At 40.9% G+C, this 19035-nt stretch overlaps 2 protein-coding genes across 2 annotated transcripts; both read left to right on the forward strand.

The window, feature by feature from the left end:
- Positions 1–487: 487 nt before the first annotated feature.
- LOC115187694 (uridine phosphorylase 1-like) lies at positions 488–5995 on the forward strand. The gene is made up of 8 exons (XM_029746685.1): positions 488–650; positions 890–946; positions 1438–1555; positions 2242–2400; positions 4074–4188; positions 4727–4936; positions 5175–5321; positions 5718–5995. The coding sequence occupies exons 2-8, from the start codon at positions 894–896 to the stop codon at positions 5870–5872; spliced, it is 957 nt and encodes a 318-aa protein (XP_029602545.1). The 5' UTR covers positions 488–650; positions 890–893; the 3' UTR covers positions 5873–5995.
- Positions 5996–8208: 2213 nt separating this feature from the next.
- LOC115187717 (stathmin-2-like) lies at positions 8209–18023 on the forward strand. Its single transcript, XM_029746712.1, has 5 exons — positions 8209–8371; positions 10971–11069; positions 14489–14661; positions 15064–15255; positions 17251–18023. The coding sequence occupies exons 1-5, from the start codon at positions 8353–8355 to the stop codon at positions 17308–17310; spliced, it is 543 nt and encodes a 180-aa protein (XP_029602572.1). The 5' UTR covers positions 8209–8352; the 3' UTR covers positions 17311–18023.
- Positions 18024–19035: the final 1012 nt, after the last annotated feature.

Genomic DNA, 19035 nt, shown 5'->3' on the forward strand with positions numbered 1-19035 from the left:
TCACTCGCGCATAAGAGGTGGGTTGCGCTACCGGTGTTAGCACATGCGCAGATCAGATACTCCGATTAAACTGTTTAGGGGTGATGATAATTCGAAAGATTGCTAAAAAAACAAAAAGCAGCGTTTAATCGGCGTATGCTTCTATTTTGACTTTACGACGATTAAGATAAACAGATTAAAGTGTTTACTTGACTATTGCCGTACTCGGCCAACTGCCACAATCCGTTTAATATCGAATTATTAGTGCGCATATTAAGTACTCACTAGTGACACCTTCATATACAGTCAATGGCAGGGTCATCACTAGTTACCACAGCCACAAAGTCATAATTATGGCTAAACTCCGCCTATTTCTACAATTTATCTTCTTAAAATCAGATGTTAAACCTAAACAGCACTGCTAACCTTTTAATGCCTAACATTTAAATTAAGACCAAAAACTAATTTTAGTTTTCATGAATTTTTAAGATGTACACAATTTTGACTTTGTGGCTGTGGTAACTAGTGACAACCCAATGTCACTGACAAGTTCCTTAGCACAGCTTTCAATTACTGCATCTTAACATTTTACTACATTGCAGATAGGTATTTAGGAAACGGGGCGCATCTAACACAGCATCGTGCATATGCGAATCATCCACCTGCTACAGGTAATCTACATATATTCAATCGCTGTTTCTCTGACATATACCAGCCGGCATATTTTTGGTAGTAGTCGATGTTAGCCTACAGACTACGATATGGGATACATCTCACATCCTCGCAGAAACCGATGTTCGTATGGACCAGTAGTGAAGATATTTATGTCTGCATTTGCCAAATCCAACATTTGGAAATCAAGTTAATTTCATGTGTATGTTCCGGTGGTTGGGCTTCTTCCTTCTTTCAGGAATATGGCACCGGGACCAGGTTTCAGTGATGAACAGAATGAGACATTGTGCGAGAGGTACAGTAACATCTAATAAGTCATGGTTGGACACGTCATTGTCTATAACTATATCATCAAAGTGATTTGATTAGTGTTGTCGTCTGAAAATGTAATTAATTCAACGTCAACACCTTAATAAAGCTTTTACTTTTGTACTGTGCATTTTACATTGACTTTTGACAGTAGGCTAACCACTCCCTTTAATCAGTGGACTATATGTGAGTTAATTCGTAAAACCAGGAAACGGCAGAGAGGTGTGTCATCCAGAGAAATTGACTTCCTGCACAGAAGCACGTACCATTGAGCATTACAGTACACCATACATGGATAAAGGAAAATGACTCACAACCAGGCGATTATATTCTATTGACATACAGTAATACGAAGACAATGAGGACATGTTGAACCAAAACCAAGTATGCTTTATGAACACGGGCCCAGAAGTTTAGGAGGTAGTCAAATAAAAGACTGATCTTCCCTAAATGTCCTTGTATGATTCATTTTCTTAGTGAAAGCACTGTCTATGTACATAACCCACACCTGGATGGGATGAAAGAAGACATTCTCTACCACTTTAACCTGGGGACCTCCACACACAACCTGCCTGCCATGTTTGGAGACGTCAAAGTAAGATTACTGATTGATTCATTAGGCTACTAGCTAGATTGCATCAGTAAATGGACATTCATAACATCTTATTTCCTGCATTCAATATGGTCATCTTTTCTGTATTCATCACACATTGGGCTGGTTTACCAGATACAGATTAAGCCTAGTCCTGGACTAAAAAACCCTTTCAATGGACGTTCACCATAGAACATGTGTTTTAATCCAGGACTAGCTTTATTGTATTGTTGTCTCTACCTTCTTGTCCTTTGTGCTGTTGTCTGTGCCCAATAATTGTTTGTACCATGTTTTGTGCTGCTACCATGTTGTTACCATGTTGTTGTCATGTGTTGCTACCATGCTGTGTTGTCATGTGTTGCTGCCATGCTATGTTGTTGTCTTAGATTTCTCTTTATGTAGTGTTGTAGTGTCTCTTTTGTCGTGATGTGTGTTTTGTCCTATATTTTTATTTTTAATTTTTAATCCAAGCCCCATTTCCCGCAGGAAGCCTTTTGGTAGGCCATCATTCTAAATAAGAATTTGTTCTTAATAACAGACCTGCCTAGATAAATAACGGTTAAATAAAATAAAAAATAAAGAAGGATTAATCTGGGTTCAGGAAAGCAGCCCTGTATTTCTATTGATTTTTTGTATTCCTTCCCAGAACGTTAACATTTACGTTGTCTGCTCTTATGTTCATGCCTCAGTTTGTGTGTGTTGGGGGCAGTCCCTGGAGAATGAAGTCCTTCATAGAGTACATTGCTGGAGAGCTGAGTCTGGAGGACCCCAAGGCTGAGTACCCCAACATCTGTGCAGGAACTGACCGCTACGCCATGTACAAGATTGGCCCCGTGCTGTCCGTCAGCGTACGTGAAGAAATACAATACCACTAGCCATTTCAATCACTTCTGCTTTATTATAGTGTCACTAGATGTTAGTAGGTTTAACACGGGTTTCAATCACTTGTGGTTTATTATAGTGTCACTAGATGTTAGTAGGTTTAACACTGGTTTCAATCACTTGTAGTTTATTATAGTGTCACTAGATGTTAGTAGGTTTAACACGGGTTTCAATCACTTGTAGTTTATTATAGTGTCACTAGATGTTAGTAGGTTTAACACGGGTTTCAATTACTTGTGGTTTATTATAGTGTCACTAGATGTTAGTAGGTTTAACACGGGTTTCAATCACTTGTGGTTTATTATAGTGTCACTAGATGTTAGTAGGTTTAACACGGGTTTCAATCACTTGTAGTTTATTATAGTGTCACTAGATGTTAGTAGGTTTAACACTGGTTTCAATCACTTGTAGTTTATTATAGTGTCACTAGATGTTAGTAGGTTTAACACGGGTTTCAATCACTTGTAGTTTATTATAGTGTCACTAGATGTTAGTAGGTTTAACACGGGTTTCAATCACTTGTGGTTTATTATAGTGTCACTAGATGTTAGTAGGTTTAACACGGGTTTCAATCACTTGTGGTTTATTATAGTGTCACTAGATGTTAGTAGGTTTAACACTGGTTTCAATCACTTGTAGTTTATTATAGTGTCACTAGATGTTAGTAGGTTTAACACGGGTTTCAATCACTTGTAGTTTATTATAGTGTCACTAGATGTTAGTAGGTTTAACACAGGTTTCAATCACTTGTAGTTTATTATAGTGTCACTAGATGTTAGTAGGTTTAACACGGGTTTCAATCACTTGTGGTTTATTATAGTGTCACTAGATGTTAGTAGGTTTAACACGGGTTTCAATCACTTGTGGTTTATTATAGTGTCACTAGATGTTAGTAGGTTTAACACGGGTTTCAATCACTTGTAGTTTATTATAGTGTCACTAGATGTTAGTAGGTTTAACACGGGTTTCAATCACTTGTGGTTTATTATAGTGTCACTAGATGTTAGTAGGTTTAACACGGGTTTCAATCACTTGTGGTTTATTATAGTGTCACTAGATGTTAGTAGGTTTAACACGGGTTTCAATCACTTGTGGTTTATTATAGTGTCACTAGATGTTAGTAGGTTTAACACTGGTTTCAATCACTTGTAGTTTATTATAGTGTCACTAGATGTTAGTAGGTTTAACACGGGTTTCAATCACTTGTAGTTTATTATAGTGTCACTAGATGTTAGTAGGTTTAACACTGGTTTCAATCACTTGTAGTTTATTATAGTGTCACTAGATGTCAGTAGGTTTAACACTGGTTTCAATCACTTGTAGTTTATTATAGTGTCACTAGATGTTAGTAGGTTTAACACGGGTTGCGTCTCAAATGGTACTCTATATTGCACTACTTTGGACAAGGGCTCTGGACAAAGGCCGTCACTAGGTAATATGCTGCTATTTGGGACGTGTTAGTGTAGCAGTGTGTTCTGCCGAACAGACTGAATTGAGTGGCTTAATCAGTGTCGTCCTTCTAACACAACTGCGTTGCCATGAACTAGTGCAGACAAGGTCGTCACGCTATCTGACGTGAGACTGTGGTGGTGGAATGTGGTACATCTATGACATCACGTGTCTCTCTCTTCTTTTTCAGCATGGCATGGGTATCCCCTCTATCGCCATCATGTTACACGAGCTCATCAAGCTCCTCTACCATGCTCGCTGCACTGATGTTACCATCGTTCGCATTGGGACCTCCGGTGGATTAGGTAGGCCTAGAGAGTTTATTTAGACCTTTTCTGTCTGGTTGTACTTCTCAAGTGCTTTGGATTTGATATTAATCCTGATTAACCACAGCACATCTGAATCCCACTGTAGTCAAACTAGTAATAACACTAATATGGGGTGTTTAAATCAATCAATTAAAGTCCTTTGATTAATCGAAATATGTTTCCCAAACGGCACCCTATTCCCTATATATAAATATATATATATTTTTAATTGTTTTTTTTTTAAATTTAACCTTCATTTAACCAGGCAAGTCAGCTAATTCTTATTTAAAATCACGGCCTACCCCGGCCCTATGGGACTCCCAATCACAGCCAGATATGATGCAGCCTGGATTCGAACCAGGGACTGCAGTGATGCCTCTTGCACTGAGATGCAGTGCCTTAGACCGCTGCGCCACTCGGGAGCCCAAAAGTAGTGTACTTCATAGGGAATAGGGTGCCATTTGGAACATAGACATAAAACAAGCCATATTTGCTGTACATTTTCCATCCACTCTGTTCCCCCTTCTCTCTCCAGGCCTCGAGCCTGGCACGGTTGTCGTCACCAAGCAGTCAGTAGACGCCACCTTCCTGCCCAGGTTGGAGCAGGTCATCCTGGGGAATACTGTGGTGCGCAGCACAGACCTGGACCAAGGTCTGGCTGAAGAGCTGCTCCAGTGTAGCAAGGACCTGGGTCAATTTGAGACGGTCATCGGAAACACTATGTGTACAATGGATTTCTATGAAGGTGTCGGTTATTATACGCTACTTCACTTTTCTGCTTGTTGTCTGCCCATCTGTCTTTTTTTAAATGTTATGCTGTGTTAACATGATACCTGATCTGTCTGTGCCCCTGTCAACTCCATTTCTGTCCTTGTAAAGCCCAACATGTTAGGCATGACAATGAGTGAGTTGGCATGATGGCACAAACAGACTGGCCCTACTAGAGTTACTGTGTGTAGCTAGCTGGTATTTTGTGTGTCCAGGACAAGCGCGTCTGGATGGGGCCTTCTGCTCCTACACAGAGAAGGATAAACAGGACTACCTGACCAAGGCCTATGAGTCTGGGGTTCGTAACATCGAGATGGAGTCTTCCGTGTTTGCTGCCATGTGTAAACTCAGCGGTCTGAAAGGTACACCACTGGTGTAGTTGTAGCTATCCATGATGATAGTACAAGCCATATTAGCAGTGTTATTCGCAGACATAAAGCTTTTTTAAACAAATATAAAAAACTTTGACTTTGTATGCGTTAAAGATTAAATAAAGATGCATATATATTTGAATAGATGTATTAAATATATGTGTTTTACATCATATTCATTCACTTGAAGGTCCTAATGTTGAACCTTTTAGTAGGATCAAAGTTCAGTATTGTGTTGCTGGTAAATAAATAGGCTGGTCCTTGATCTGTTTGTATTGTCATGCCAACTGTCTCATGTTTGAGGAGTTGGCATGATACTGTAGCAGACTGGCACTCAGGACTAGTAAATAATCAATCTCTGTCCTCTGTCTCTGTGTCCCTCTGAAGCGGCCGTGGTGTGTGTGACGTTATTGGACCGCCAGAAAGGTGACCAGCTGAGCAGCTCTCATGAAGTTCTCCACAGCTACCAACAACGTCCTCAGATACTGGTCGGTCACCTGATCAAGAAGATGCTCCAAGCCTCAGCCTCTAGCAGAAGCTAGGCTCTTGCATTTTAGCATTCTGATGTTATGTGACTTATGAAAGGCCTCTTGTACACAGAGTATACAAAACACGAAGATCACTTTCCTAATATTGAGTTACCCCCCCCCCCCTTGACAAAAAAACGGTGCTCCAGGCAACTACTTCCATAACCCGTTCAAAGGCACGTTTGTCTTGCCCATTCACCATCTGAATGGCACACATAGACAATCCATGTCTCAATTGTCACAAGGTTTAAAAATCCTTCTTTAAACTGTCTCCTCCACTTCATCTACACTGATTGAAGTGGATTTAACTTGTGACATCAATAAGGGATCATATCTTTCACCTGGATTCACCTGGTCAGTCTGTCATGGAAAGAGCAGGTGTTCTTAATGTTTTGTATACTCAGTGTATGTGTAATTTAGGGCAGCACTGATTCACAGTTATTCATTCCATATAGCCTGGCTGCTTTCACTATGGACTTCGCAATCATTCTCAATAGCAATCATTGACCGTATAGAAGACAATATATATCTACAATATCTATTGTTTCTGGATTGTAGTTAAGTGTAACCAAATTAGTATAGTAATCATGAGAAACATCAAACACACCTCTTACTTGACACTACCTCTGTTTTTATACCAAATAAACCAATGCTGAGTGAAGTAAAGTAACTTGTTCCATAAGTTGTTGCTTTGTATAACATTAGAAAATATATTATACACAGTTTGTTTTTTAAACTTCTTGATCTTTTTTTAACCCCAAGCCTTTAAGATTAAATGTTTTATTTTAATTCACCAGTATGTATATTTTAGTTTTATATGCTGTAGCTATAGTAACGAGCAAGTTATGAATAATAAAGATAAGACTTCTCTGCACCACTTTAGCTACTTTGAAGACTTATCAGCACTGCATTGTACTGTACTAGAAAATGTTGCTCTGAAACCATAATCATACATTCAACATGTAGTCCTGTTACTGAGAACATATGTAACTGAGTGCTTTTAATGTCAGCTAATGAGCAATAAAACCACAAATAGTGTCAATATTTCAGTGTGATAAAAATGGGTTTATGTCATCAACATTAGGAAGCAGCTAATGGGGATCCTTAATAAATACAGATACAGAAGCCGTCCCTGTAGGGGAGGTTTCCCGGACACAGATTAGACCTGGACCTGGATGTAAAAGCAAGATCAGTGTAGAATCGCCACTATCTTTATAGTCTAGGACTAGCTGTGTCCGGGAAACTGGCCCATAGTGTCGGGCAGGCCTTGGGATTTCTCTCATGCATATTTCAATTGATTGACATTGATCATTGATTGAATCATGCCCCTAGCAGCATTGCCTTGTCTCATTGATAAATGCACTAATTCTCTATACCAACATTGTGATGATGCTCCATGTTTTCCCTTTTTGGCTGTGTCTGAAGCCATTCACAAAGTCTGGTAGCCTATAGCATACGTGAGCTAGGGGCGCGTTCAACTGGGACCTGTGAATGTGTTTAGGTCATGAATGCGTTCCATAGGTTTATAAAATCGAGCACACAGCCATGCAATCTCCATAGACAAACATTGGCAGTAGAATGGCCTTATTGAAGAGCTCAGTGACTTTCAATGTGGCACCATCATAAGATGCCACCTTTCCAGCAAGTCAGTTTGTCAAATTGTTGCCCTGATAGAGCTAGCCTGGTCAACTGTTCAGTAAGTGCTGTTATTGTGAATTGGAAATGTCTAGGAGCAACAACGGCTCAGCCGCGAAGTGGTAGGACACACAAGCGCACAGAACGGGACCGCCAAGTGCCGATGCACGTCGAGCGTAAAAATTCTCTGTCCTCGGTTGCAACACTCACTACCGAATTCCAAACTGCCTCTGGAAGCAACATCAGGACAAGAATTGTTCGTCGGGAGCTTCATGAAATGGGTTTCCATGGCTGAGCAGCCGCACACAAGCCTAAGATCACCATGTGTAATGCACGACCTCACTAATGCCCTAGTGGCTAAATGGAAGAAAGTCCCCGCAGCAATGTTCCAACATCTAGTGGAAAGTCTTCCCAGAAGAGTGGAGGCTGTTATAGCAGCAAAGGGGGGGGACCAACTCCATATTAAAGCCCATGATTTTGGAATGAGATGTTTGACCAGCAGGTGTCAGCATACTTTTGGTCATGTAGTGTATTTGTAAGTATTTAAACATTTCAAATAGAATACTATATACGTTTTTCCTCGAAATGTACCTCTGTAACATTTTACATTTTACTATGCCTATTATATTGCTGTGGATGGAATGTCTGATCTCGACGAGAGATGCGCGTCAAAGGACTGAGGGTGGCCAAGCAATCTGCTCGTGCGCAGAGACGCTCATAATTCAACCACTCCCATCTTCCAGCTCGCTCCGCAATTCTCATCCTGATCTCAGCCCCCGGTCTTGTCTTTTTCGCTGACTCAGTGCCTTAAAACAACATTTTCGCCCCTCTGACCATAGCTGCAACACCCGCAGACAGCCATGGCCAAAACTGCAATTGGTAAGGATGCGAGTACGATTTTTCAGCATTGATCATTGTTAGAGTTTGTTATAGGGATGGAGGCTGAGATCTGAGCGGACACCTGCATCATCCTCATTATTTTATTACAGTATATGGGCCCATAGGGACGACAGACAAAAACTGCTCTTACAGATTGGACATTTTATGGATGATATGATTTTATATCAAGTGTAAGATTTATTCTGGTTGAGATGTTGGCGCGATAGTTTTTTTCTTATTTATAGCGGTTTTATTTACAACGCTGCACCTACTGCTGGTGATACGGCGGCGGCTCTAGTAGAAGCATAATGCAGAGAGACCCCACCCAATACGCCGGTCTGACTACCATTTCAACACAGTCTGACAGGCTGAGATATAATTCCTTTTTTCATTTATGTACTTTTATGAGTATACTCGTATAACGGTTATGTCGCTTGTTTGAGCTAGAATATGACAGAGAATGAATTGTAGGTGAATGAAAGGGGCATGCTGACAATGCATTTAATTCAGTGGTCATTTGTTGGGCTACAATAGTTAGTCATGTATTTGTTACCATAATTTGGCTGATATGTATTTAGGATCATTTGGCAGTTTTGTGTGTTTTATATTACAGTAAATGTGGGTTACATTTAAGATATTAAACAAAAAGTATAAATGAATAAGGGCCTTGTCATTAATATCAGCCATGATATGCCAATGCAAAACAATAAGGCCTAGAGTATTTTGTTTTAGTGAAGGATTCTACACTGAATTAAACTGTTATATGTCAACATAACACACAATAAAGGGGGAGAGAAAACAATTTGTTGCTTTATGTCTTGACATTTTTCTGAGTTGTTTCTCAGTGGAACTGTAAAAGTGATTGATTATCCAAAAGAATTGATTCTCTTTTCTGTCTAGTCGGACAATAGAATTAGCCAACACTTAAAAGTCATAGGCCTACTTCCTGTTCTCTGATCTCTGTTTTACCTAGAAATATTTGCTCTTGGGGTTCCATAGTGCCGGAATGTATTCTATGTTCAGTAGGCTATGTTCAGTAGGGCCTACATTCTATTATGGAATGGAAATGGATTCATGCAGTTCCATTGGGTCTTAGTGATTCTGATGACATGTGGCAGCAGGCTGTTCTGAGCAGTGGGCCGCCAGACAGCAGGCTGGGAGAGTGGCCAGCCCTGCAGCAATGGGCCGCTCCACACGCTGCTGGCCTTTGCAGTAGTTGGCTAATCAGTATTGACAATCTGCAGTCTTCTTCGGACAGAGCTCTTTCTCTAGCTCTCTGATGCTGTACCTTAGTGAAGTCAGGGCTACTAGGACCTAATACAGTAGGGTGATAGTTAAACAGTAGGTATTCATTTTGGTGTTGGTGTTGAGGTAGAGACTTTGTGTGTGCCATATGGGGCCCTGATCCAAAGCGAGTAGGGTGCCATTTTGAATTTGGACACAGCCTGTCTCTTCTAAATCCCTATTGAAATCCCTATTGAAGTGATGACTTCCTCGTAATAATGACAGTTAAAACACTATTAAGATAGAGTAGCATCTATCCTTTAGCTAATGCCCATTAGCTTACTGTTATCAGATCATGATAGAATTCATTGGTACCGCTCAAGTTCAACAGAAATTCATGATCAGTTATGGGCTGCTCTGGCAAGGATTTTTATTATTTTATTTAACCTTTATTTAACTAGGCAAGTCAGTTAAGAACAAACTCTTATTTACAATGACGGCCTAGGAACAGTGGGTTAACTTCCTTGTTCAGGGGCAGAACAACAGAATTTTACCTTGTCAGCTTGGGGATTCGATCTAGCAACCTTTCAGGTGACTAGCTCAACGCTCTAACAACTAGGCTACCTGCCGCCCCAACCACTACCCACTAGGCTACCTACCTGCCGCTTTAATACTGTCAGTGTGAAGCAAGCCTGTATGAATGTTCTGTATGAGCCGCTCTGGCTCGGACAAGGCTTTAATACTGTCAGTGTGAAGCAAGCCTGTATGAATGTTCTGTATGGGCCGCTCTGGCTCAGACAAGGCTTTAATACTGTCGGTGTGAAGCAAGCCTGTATGAATGTTCTGTATGGGCCGCTCTGGCTCAGACAAGGCTTTAATACTGTCGGTGTGAAGCAAGCCTGTATGAATGTTCTGTATGGGCCGCTCTGGCTCGGACAAGGCTTTAATACTGTCGGTGTGAAGCAAGCCTGTATGAATGTTCTGTATGGGCCGCTCTGGCTCGGACAAGGATTTAATACTGTCGGTGTGAAGCAAGCCTGTATGAATGTTCTGTATGGGCCACTCTGGCTCGGACAAGGCTTTAATTCTGTCGGTGTGAAGCAAGCCTGTATGAATGATCTTTATTCCACAGTCAATAAACAGCAAAATGACAATGTTATCTCCTATAGGTGCCATTATAGTGTCTGACTTTGGTTGTGTCTAAAATGGCACCCTGTTCCCTATAGTGCTTTACTGTTGTACTATATAGAGAATAGTGTGCTAAATAGCACTATATAGAGAATAGGGTGCTAAAGCACCATATAGGGAATAGAGGGCCATTTTGGACTCCTCCACGTAGCAGTGTTAACAGTCTGGTGTGTTTGTATTCCCTCAGCTTACAAAGAGAAGATGAAGGAGCTGTCTGTTTTCTCCCTCATCTGCTCCTGCTTCTATCCAGAGGCACGAAACAAGCTGGTCGTCTGTGAGTTCGAAGGTAAGAACCAGGTCACACGAGAGGTAAGAACCAATCAGGATAGGAAAGTTACTACAGATATTGCAGGAGTTTCCTCTTGAAATTAGACATGTCTGTGGTAAGGACAACTTGGTTGCTGATTATCTCCCAAGGGTGGGCAGTTAATACGTTTTGCGTTTAGCCAGTTTGTTGCCCTGGCTCACAATTTGTTTTGAGTATTGTCTTGGTTGAGCTCGTTCCAAGGGACGAGAGTTATAGAAGCGTACGTGAGTTTTTCAAAAACACGTGAGTTTTAGGAAACTATAAGAAAAAAATAAAAGAGGAAAAATAAGATTGTAAAATAAAAATAAATCAAATAATATGTTCCAGTATATATATATGTATATATATATATAATACCAGTCAGAAGTTTGACACACCTACTCATTCAAGGGTTTTTCAACAGGACAATGACCCAACACATCTCCAGGTAACCTCAAAGGCAAAGGGTATCTACTGAAGAATCTTAAATATAAAATATACTTTTATTTATTTAACACTTTTGTTGTTACTACATGATTCCATGTGTTATTTCATAATTTTGATGTCTTCACTATTATTCTACAATGTAGAAAATAGTAAAAATAAAGAAAAACCCTGGAATGAGTAGGTGTGTCCAAACTTTTGACTGGTACTGAATAGATGGTACTGTATTGGTACTGTATAGATGGTACTGTACTGGTACTGAATAGATGGTACTGTATTGGTACTGTATAGATGGTACTGTATAGATGGTACTGTACTGGTACTGTATAGATTGTACTGTACTGGTACTGTATAGATGGTACTGTATAGATGGTACTGTATAGATGGTAATGTATTGGTACTGTATAGATGGTACTGTATAGATGGTACTGTACCGGTACTGTATAGATGGTACTGTACTGGTACTGTATAGATGGTAATGTATAGATGGTACTGTACTGGTACTGTATAGATGGTATTGTACTGGTACTGTATAGATGGTACTGTACTGGTACTGTATAGATGGTACTGTATAGATGGTACTGTACTGGTACTGTATAGATGGTACTGTACTGGTACTGTATAGATGGTACTGTACTGGTACTGTATAGATGGTAGTGTATAGATGGTACTGTACTGGTACTGTACAGATGGTACTGTACTGGTACTGTACAGATGGTAATGTACTGGTACTGTACTGGTACTGTATAGATGGTACTGTACTGGTACTGTATAGATGGTACTGTATAGATGGTACTGTACTGGTACTGTATAGATGGTACAACCGCTGGTACTGTATAGATGGTACAACACTGGTACTTTATAGATGGTACTGTACTGGTACTGTATAGATGGTACTGTACTGGTACTGTATAGATGGTACTGTACTGGTACTGTATAGATGGTACTGTACTGGTACTGTATAGATGGTACTGTATAGATGGTACTGTACTGGTACTGTATAGATGGTAATGTACTGGTACTGTATAGATGGTACTGTACTGGTACTGTACTGGTACTGTATAGATGGTACTGTACTGGTACTGTATAGATGGTACTGTATAGATGGTACTGTACTGGTACTGTATAGATGGTACTGTATAGATGGTACTGTACTGGTACTGTATAGATGGTACTGTATAGATGGTACTGTACTGGTACTGTATAGATGGTACTGTATAGATGGTACTGTACTGGTACTGTATAGATGGTACTGTATAGATGGTACTGTACTGGTACTGTATAGATGGTACTGTACTGGTACTGTATAGATGGTACTGTATAGATGGTACTGTACTGGTACTGTATAGACGCGGAGTGTTAACTCCTTTAGTTGGCGCGCCCTGTTTTGATTTCTAGACAAATAAAATCCTTTAGTTGCTTTTATTTTGCTCCACTTTTTTGGTTTGCTTCCTGTCTTGAAGTTTGGTGTTGGTTTTCTTTTGTTTGCCTCTTCTTGGTGAATTTAGTGGGTCTCATGGTGGGTATCTTTTATGTTCCAGTTGTTGTTGCTAGTCAACTTTCAGTGGACACCCACATGAGTGCATTTCAGAACCCCTCCTTAAACCCCACCTGTTTCGTTTTGGTTGTTGGTCAGGGACTCTTTGTTCCCCCTTTTGTTGGAGTGACATTTTTGGTTTCCTTGCTGGGGAACGTGACACAACACTTTTTAATTCCAATGCGTCATCTTTCAGATCAAGTCAAAGCATTGTAGTCTGAATTTCACTGTAGTTGACCTGATGCCATTTCAGCTCAATCCAGGAGCTGTGCCCTTTATTGTATTTGTGGATATTTATTTATTGTTTTGGATGTCCTCCTGAACTGAAGAACATGACTTTATTGTCCAAAGTACATGGATGTCCAACAGAGAACTGTCTCATGCTTAATTCCAACCCCTCAGAAAAACATCCACAAGACACACATGAAATGAAGTGGTTTCACATGCACGCATCTTCCCATATCTTTTGGACATGTCCTATATTACAACCCTCCTGGACAAACATAATCTCTAATCTCTACATAATGAAGTGGTTTCACATGCACGCATCTTCCCATATCTTTTGGACATGTCCTATATTACAACCCTCCAGGACAAACATAATCTCCAATCTCTACATAATGAAGTGGTTTCACATGCACGCATCTTCCCATATCTTTTGGACATGTCCTATATTACAACCCTCCTGGACAAACATAATCTCTAAACTAATCTCAAAATGTCTAAAAGACATGTTTAAACTGGACATCCAAATAACATAACGTATCTCAGAATTTCTCCACAAGCACTCAACAATACTGACAAACTGCTCTCTAAAATCATTTTAGCCGTGAGTAAGAATGCAATAGGAAGATACTGGCTATCACCTCAATTACCAACCATCCAGAACCCAGAAGACCAGAACCCAGAAGACCAGAACCCAGAACTTAGAAGACCAGACTCCAGAAGACCAGAACCCAGAAGACCAGAACCCAGAAGACCAGAACCCAGAACTTAGAAGACCAGAACCCAGAACTTAGAAGACCAGACTCCAGAAGACCAGAACCCAGACCAGAACCCAGAACCCAGAAGACCATAACCCAGAAGACCAGAACCCAGAACTTAGAAGACCAAACTCCAGAAGACCAGAACCCAGAAGACCAGACTCCAGAAGACCAGACCCCAGAAGACCAGAACCCAGAAGACCAGACCCCAGAAGACCAGAACCCAGAAGGCCAGAACCCAGAAGACCAGACCCCAGAAGACCAGAACCCAGAAGACCAGACCCCAAAAGACCAAAACCCAGAAGGCCAGAACCCAGAAGACAAGACCCCAGAAGACCAGAACCCAGAAGACCAGAACCCAGAAGACCAGAACCCAGAAGACCAGACCACAGAAGACCAGAACCCAGAAGACCAGACCACAGAAAAAAATAATAAACTTTTTCACTTGTTTTCAGACATGGAGGTGAAGCCAATCAACAAGCGGGCGTCGGGCCAAGCCTTTGAGGTGATTCTGAAGCCCCCCTCCCCGGTGTCAGATGCGGCCCACAGCATCACTTCACCCCCCAAGAGGGAGGTGTCCCTAGAGGACATCCAGAAGAAATTGGAGGCAGCTGAGGACCGGAGGAGGGTGAGTAGTAGAACTATAGAACCAGAATGATAAAACTGCAGTACACTAAGAAAAAGATCCCAAAAGTGTTCTTCGGCTGTCCCCTTAGTAGAACCCTTTTTGGTTCCGTGGTTCTACCCGCAACCAAAATGTCTGCTGTCTGATAGCACCTTTTTTTCCTTAGAGTGTATATAATTCTAGATCTTTGAGTAGGCAACCCCAGGGCCCCGCATGTTGATATAATTATTAATATCCATATAATTAGAATCAACAGAACAGCTGTCCCATTTAAGTTCATATTCCGTGGTGGATGGATCAGCAGCCATATTGAATGTACCAGTCAAATTACTGTGGTCTGAGGTGCTTTGACCATTCTAGTGATGCCAACTCTATGGTGACATCCATGGTCTCTCTGTGGTCCAGTCCCAGGAGGCCCAGGTGCTGAGGGCCCTGGCAGAGAAGAGGGAGCATGAGAGGGATGTGCTGCTCAAGGCCATGGAAGAGAACAACAACTTCAGCAAAATGGCAGAGGAGAAGCTCACCATGAAGATGGAGCAAATCAAGGAGAACCGGGAGGCCCACCTTGCAGCCATGATGGAACGCCTGCAGGAGAAGGTGAGAGAAGACTGGCCAGCAGTACTGTAGTAGTAGTAATGGAGTAGTAGTAGTAGTATTAGTAGTAGCAGAAGTACTGTAGTAGTAGTAGTAGTAGTAGTAGTAGTAGTAGTAATAATAATGGAGTAGTAGTAGTAGAAGTAGTATTAATGGAGTAGTTGTAGTAGTAGAAGTAGTGTAGATGTACTACTGTAGTAGTAGTAGTAGTAATAATGGAGTAGTAGTAGTAGTAGTAGTAGTAGTAGTAGTAGTAGTAGCAGTAGTAGTAGTATTAATGGAGTAGTAGTAGTAGTAGTAGTGTAGTAGTAGTAGTAATACTGTAGTAAAAGTAGTAGTAGTAGTAGTAGAGTAGTAGTAGTAGTAGTAGTAGTAGTAGTAGTAATAATGGAGTAGTAGTAGTAGTAGTAATGGAGTAGTAGTAGCATTAGTACTAGTACTGTAGTAGTAGTCATGGAGTAGCAGCAGCAATAGTACTATTGTAGTAGTAGTAGTAGTACTGTAGTAGTAGTAGTAGTACTAATGTAGTAGTGGTAGTAGTAATATTAGTAGCAGTGGTAGTAGTAGTGTAGTAGTAGTAGTAGTAGTAGTACTAGTAGGAATAATGGAGTAGTAGTAGTAGTAGTAGTAGTAGTAGTAGTAGAGTAGTAGTAGTAGTAGTAGAAACAATAATGGTGTAATAGTAGTAGTAGTAGTAGTAGTAGTAGTAGTAGTAGTAGTAGTAGTAGTAGTAGTAGGATTAGTAGTGTAGTAGTAGTAGTATTGTAGTAGTAGTAGTAGTACTATAGTTGTAGTAGTAGTAATAGTAGTAGTAGTAGTAGTAATGAAGTAGTAGTAGTAGTAGTGGTAATAGTAATGTAGTAGTAGTAGTAGTAGTAGTAATGTAGTAGTAGTAGTAGTCGTAGTAGTAGTAGTAGTAGCAGTAGTAGTAGTAGTAGCGTAGTAGTAGTAGTAGTGTAGTAGTAGTAATAGATTAGTAGTAGTAGTAATAGTAGTAGTAGTAGTAGTAGTGGTAGTGGTAGCAATGGAGTAGTAATAGTAGTAATAATGGAGTAGTCGTAATAGTAGTTGTAGCAGTAGTACTGTGGTAGTAGTAATGTAGTTGTAGTATAGTAGTCAGAGTAGTAGTAGAAATACTGTAGTAGTATTGATGTAGTAGTAGTAGTAGTAGTAGCAGTAGTAGTAGTAGTAGTAGTAGTAGTATTAGTAGTAGTAGTAGTAGAGACAATCCACCTGTTTCTTATAGAAGTCCCGTTCAGTAGCAGTGATGGGGATCACTGAAGTCCATGTGTTATTGTCATGTAGAGTAAAGTTAAAGTCGATCCTGGAGCATCAGAGTACTCTGATCCGGAATACTGAAGCCATAGAAGTCCAAGACATTGAACGGCACAAAGTCCTTTATCCAGGCACTGTGTAATAATGTATTCAGTATTAGCTACCAGTAGTAGTAGTAGTATGAGTACTGTAGTAATAGTAGGACTGTATTAGTACTACTGTCGTAATAGTAATACTGTAGTAGTAGTACTGTAATAGCAGTAGTAGTAGCAGTACTGTAGTTGTTGTAGTAGTATTAGTAGTAGTAATAGTAATACTACAGTAGTAGTAGTAGTAGTAGTAGTAGTAGTAGTAGTAGTGGTGGTATTAGTAGTAGTACTATTGAAGTAGTAGTACTGTAGTAGTAGTAGTAGTAGTACTGCAGTAGTAGTAGTAGTTCTGTGGTAGTAGCAGTAATGGTGTAGCAGGGTAGTAATGTCTTAGTAATGTAAGATGGAGCAGATCAAGGAGAACCTCCAGGCCAACCTGGCAGCCATGATGGATCGCCTGCAGGAGAAGGTGTGATCTAGAATTAGAATGATAGAACTACAATTAAAATAGTCTTCATTCTAAGAGACCACTAGGGGTGCATCCTGACTGCATATGCTATAGCTCTAACTTCCTGTCCAGTGTGGATATCAACTTCCTCCTTTCTATCTGTGGTGTCTGTGTCCTGTGTTTCAGGAGAGACATGCAGCCGTGGTGCGCAGGAACAAAGAGCTGAGGGAAGAGCTGACAGCGTGAGCCCCACCTCTCCCCAACGTCCACCAACCACGTCCCTCCACCCAGCCTCACCCCTGGAAACTCCACAGCAGACACCAAGCCCTGGAGACCTGGAGGGTGGAGGACTTCACTACCAACACACTACATCACCCACCTGACCCCTCCACACACACACACACACACACACACACACACACACACACACACACACACACACACACACACACACACACACACACACACACACACACACACACACACACACACACACACACACACATACACACACACACACACACTATCAGTATTAACAGTATTTTTAATTGGATAATTAATTATTTACTTTTTTTCGAGGGGGAAAAAATCAACAACATGAAAACATGGGTATTATTTTGTAAATACTTCATTTTTGTATCTATCTTGATGGGTAGGCTAGGCTGATTGAGCGCAAACAAGTGTATCAAATGTACTGCGTTGTACAATTTCAAATGTTTAATTTGTTATCTAATTATTTATTGGTTCTTGAAATTTGAATGTACAATAATTTTTTTGTGAAAGTCTTTTTTGGTGTTGTGAGTTGGTTGTTAGCTGGCGTTTGTATTGTTTTCTGATGATGTCAGTTTCTGTGTCTTTGTGAAGAATGTTAACAGGTCGTGAACTCAGACTCCTGACAGCGCATCCCATTTTATCACCTCACACACTCACACACACTCACACACACACACACACACACAAACACTCACACACACACACACACACACTCACAAACACTCACACACACTCACACACACTCACACACACACACACACACACACACACACAGACACACACACACACACACACACACACACACACACACACTCACACACACACTCACAAACACTCACACACACTCACAAACACTCACACACACTCACACACACTCACACACACACACACACACACACACACACACACACACACACACACACACACACACACACACACACACACACACACACACACACACACACACACACACTCACACACACTCACACACGCACACAGACATTTCTACACACGCTATGAACGCACATTAACAATCTGCCAAACTCTCGGCTTAAAATGTCCACATGTCCTGAAAGGATCTTGAGGTAGCTGGAACAAGAGAGGTGATTGGTCCTCTTTAACAATGTCTCTCCAGAGGGATCAACTGTTTATCACTTCCTCCAGACTGACCCCTGACTATATATGGCAGCCTGTTCCCTATAACGTGCACTACTGTTGACCAGAGTAGTGCAGTTATAAGGCTATAGTGTTCCATTTGGGATGCAGGCCAGGTGATTAACTTTAGTTTACTCTAGTCTGATATGTCCACTGAGTCTGGAGACTTGAATGTTATGACATCATAGAGCCACCATACATGACATCCTGGCCAGTAGAATGTTCTAAAGCCCCCTTTCCTTTATCTTGATAGACTAACACCGACACATGTTCACTCTAAGTCTACGTGTGTGTGTGTGTGTGTGTGTGTGTGTGTGTGTGTGTGTGTGTGTGTGTGTGTGTGTGTGTGTGTGTGTGTGTGTGTGTGTGTGTGTGTGTGTGTGTGTGTGTGTGTGTGTGTGTGTGTGTGTGTGTGTGTGTGTGTGTGTGTGTGTGTGTGTGTGTGTGTGTGTGTGTGTTTGTGTGTGTGTGTGTTTCAAGTGAGGTGTCATATCATCAGCGTCCTCTCTCTGGTAGTTCCATAGACAGAGAATGGATGCTCCA

Source organism: Salmo trutta, unplaced genomic scaffold (assembly GCF_901001165.1).
Source record: "Salmo trutta unplaced genomic scaffold, fSalTru1.1, whole genome shotgun sequence".
NCBI lineage: Eukaryota > Metazoa > Chordata > Actinopteri > Salmoniformes > Salmonidae > Salmo > Salmo trutta.

Coding starts and splice junctions, on each gene's coding strand:
- LOC115187717 (XM_029746712.1), top strand. Junction 14,662..15,063: donor CAGCTGAGGACCGGAGGAGG/GTGAGTAGTAGA, acceptor TCTGTGGTCCAG/TCCCAGGAGGCCCAGGTGCT. Junction 15,256..17,250: donor TGGAACGCCTGCAGGAGAAG/GTGAGAGAAGAC, acceptor CCTGTGTTTCAG/GAGAGACATGCAGCCGTGGT.
- LOC115187694 (XM_029746685.1), top strand. CDS start 894: ATGGCACCGGGACCAGGTTTCAGTGATGAACAGAATGAGACATTGTGC. Junction 4,189..4,726: donor TGGGACCTCCGGTGGATTAG/GTAGGCCTAGAG, acceptor TTCTCTCTCCAG/GCCTCGAGCCTGGCACGGTT. Junction 4,937..5,174: donor TACAATGGATTTCTATGAAG/GTGTCGGTTATT, acceptor TTGTGTGTCCAG/GACAAGCGCGTCTGGATGGG.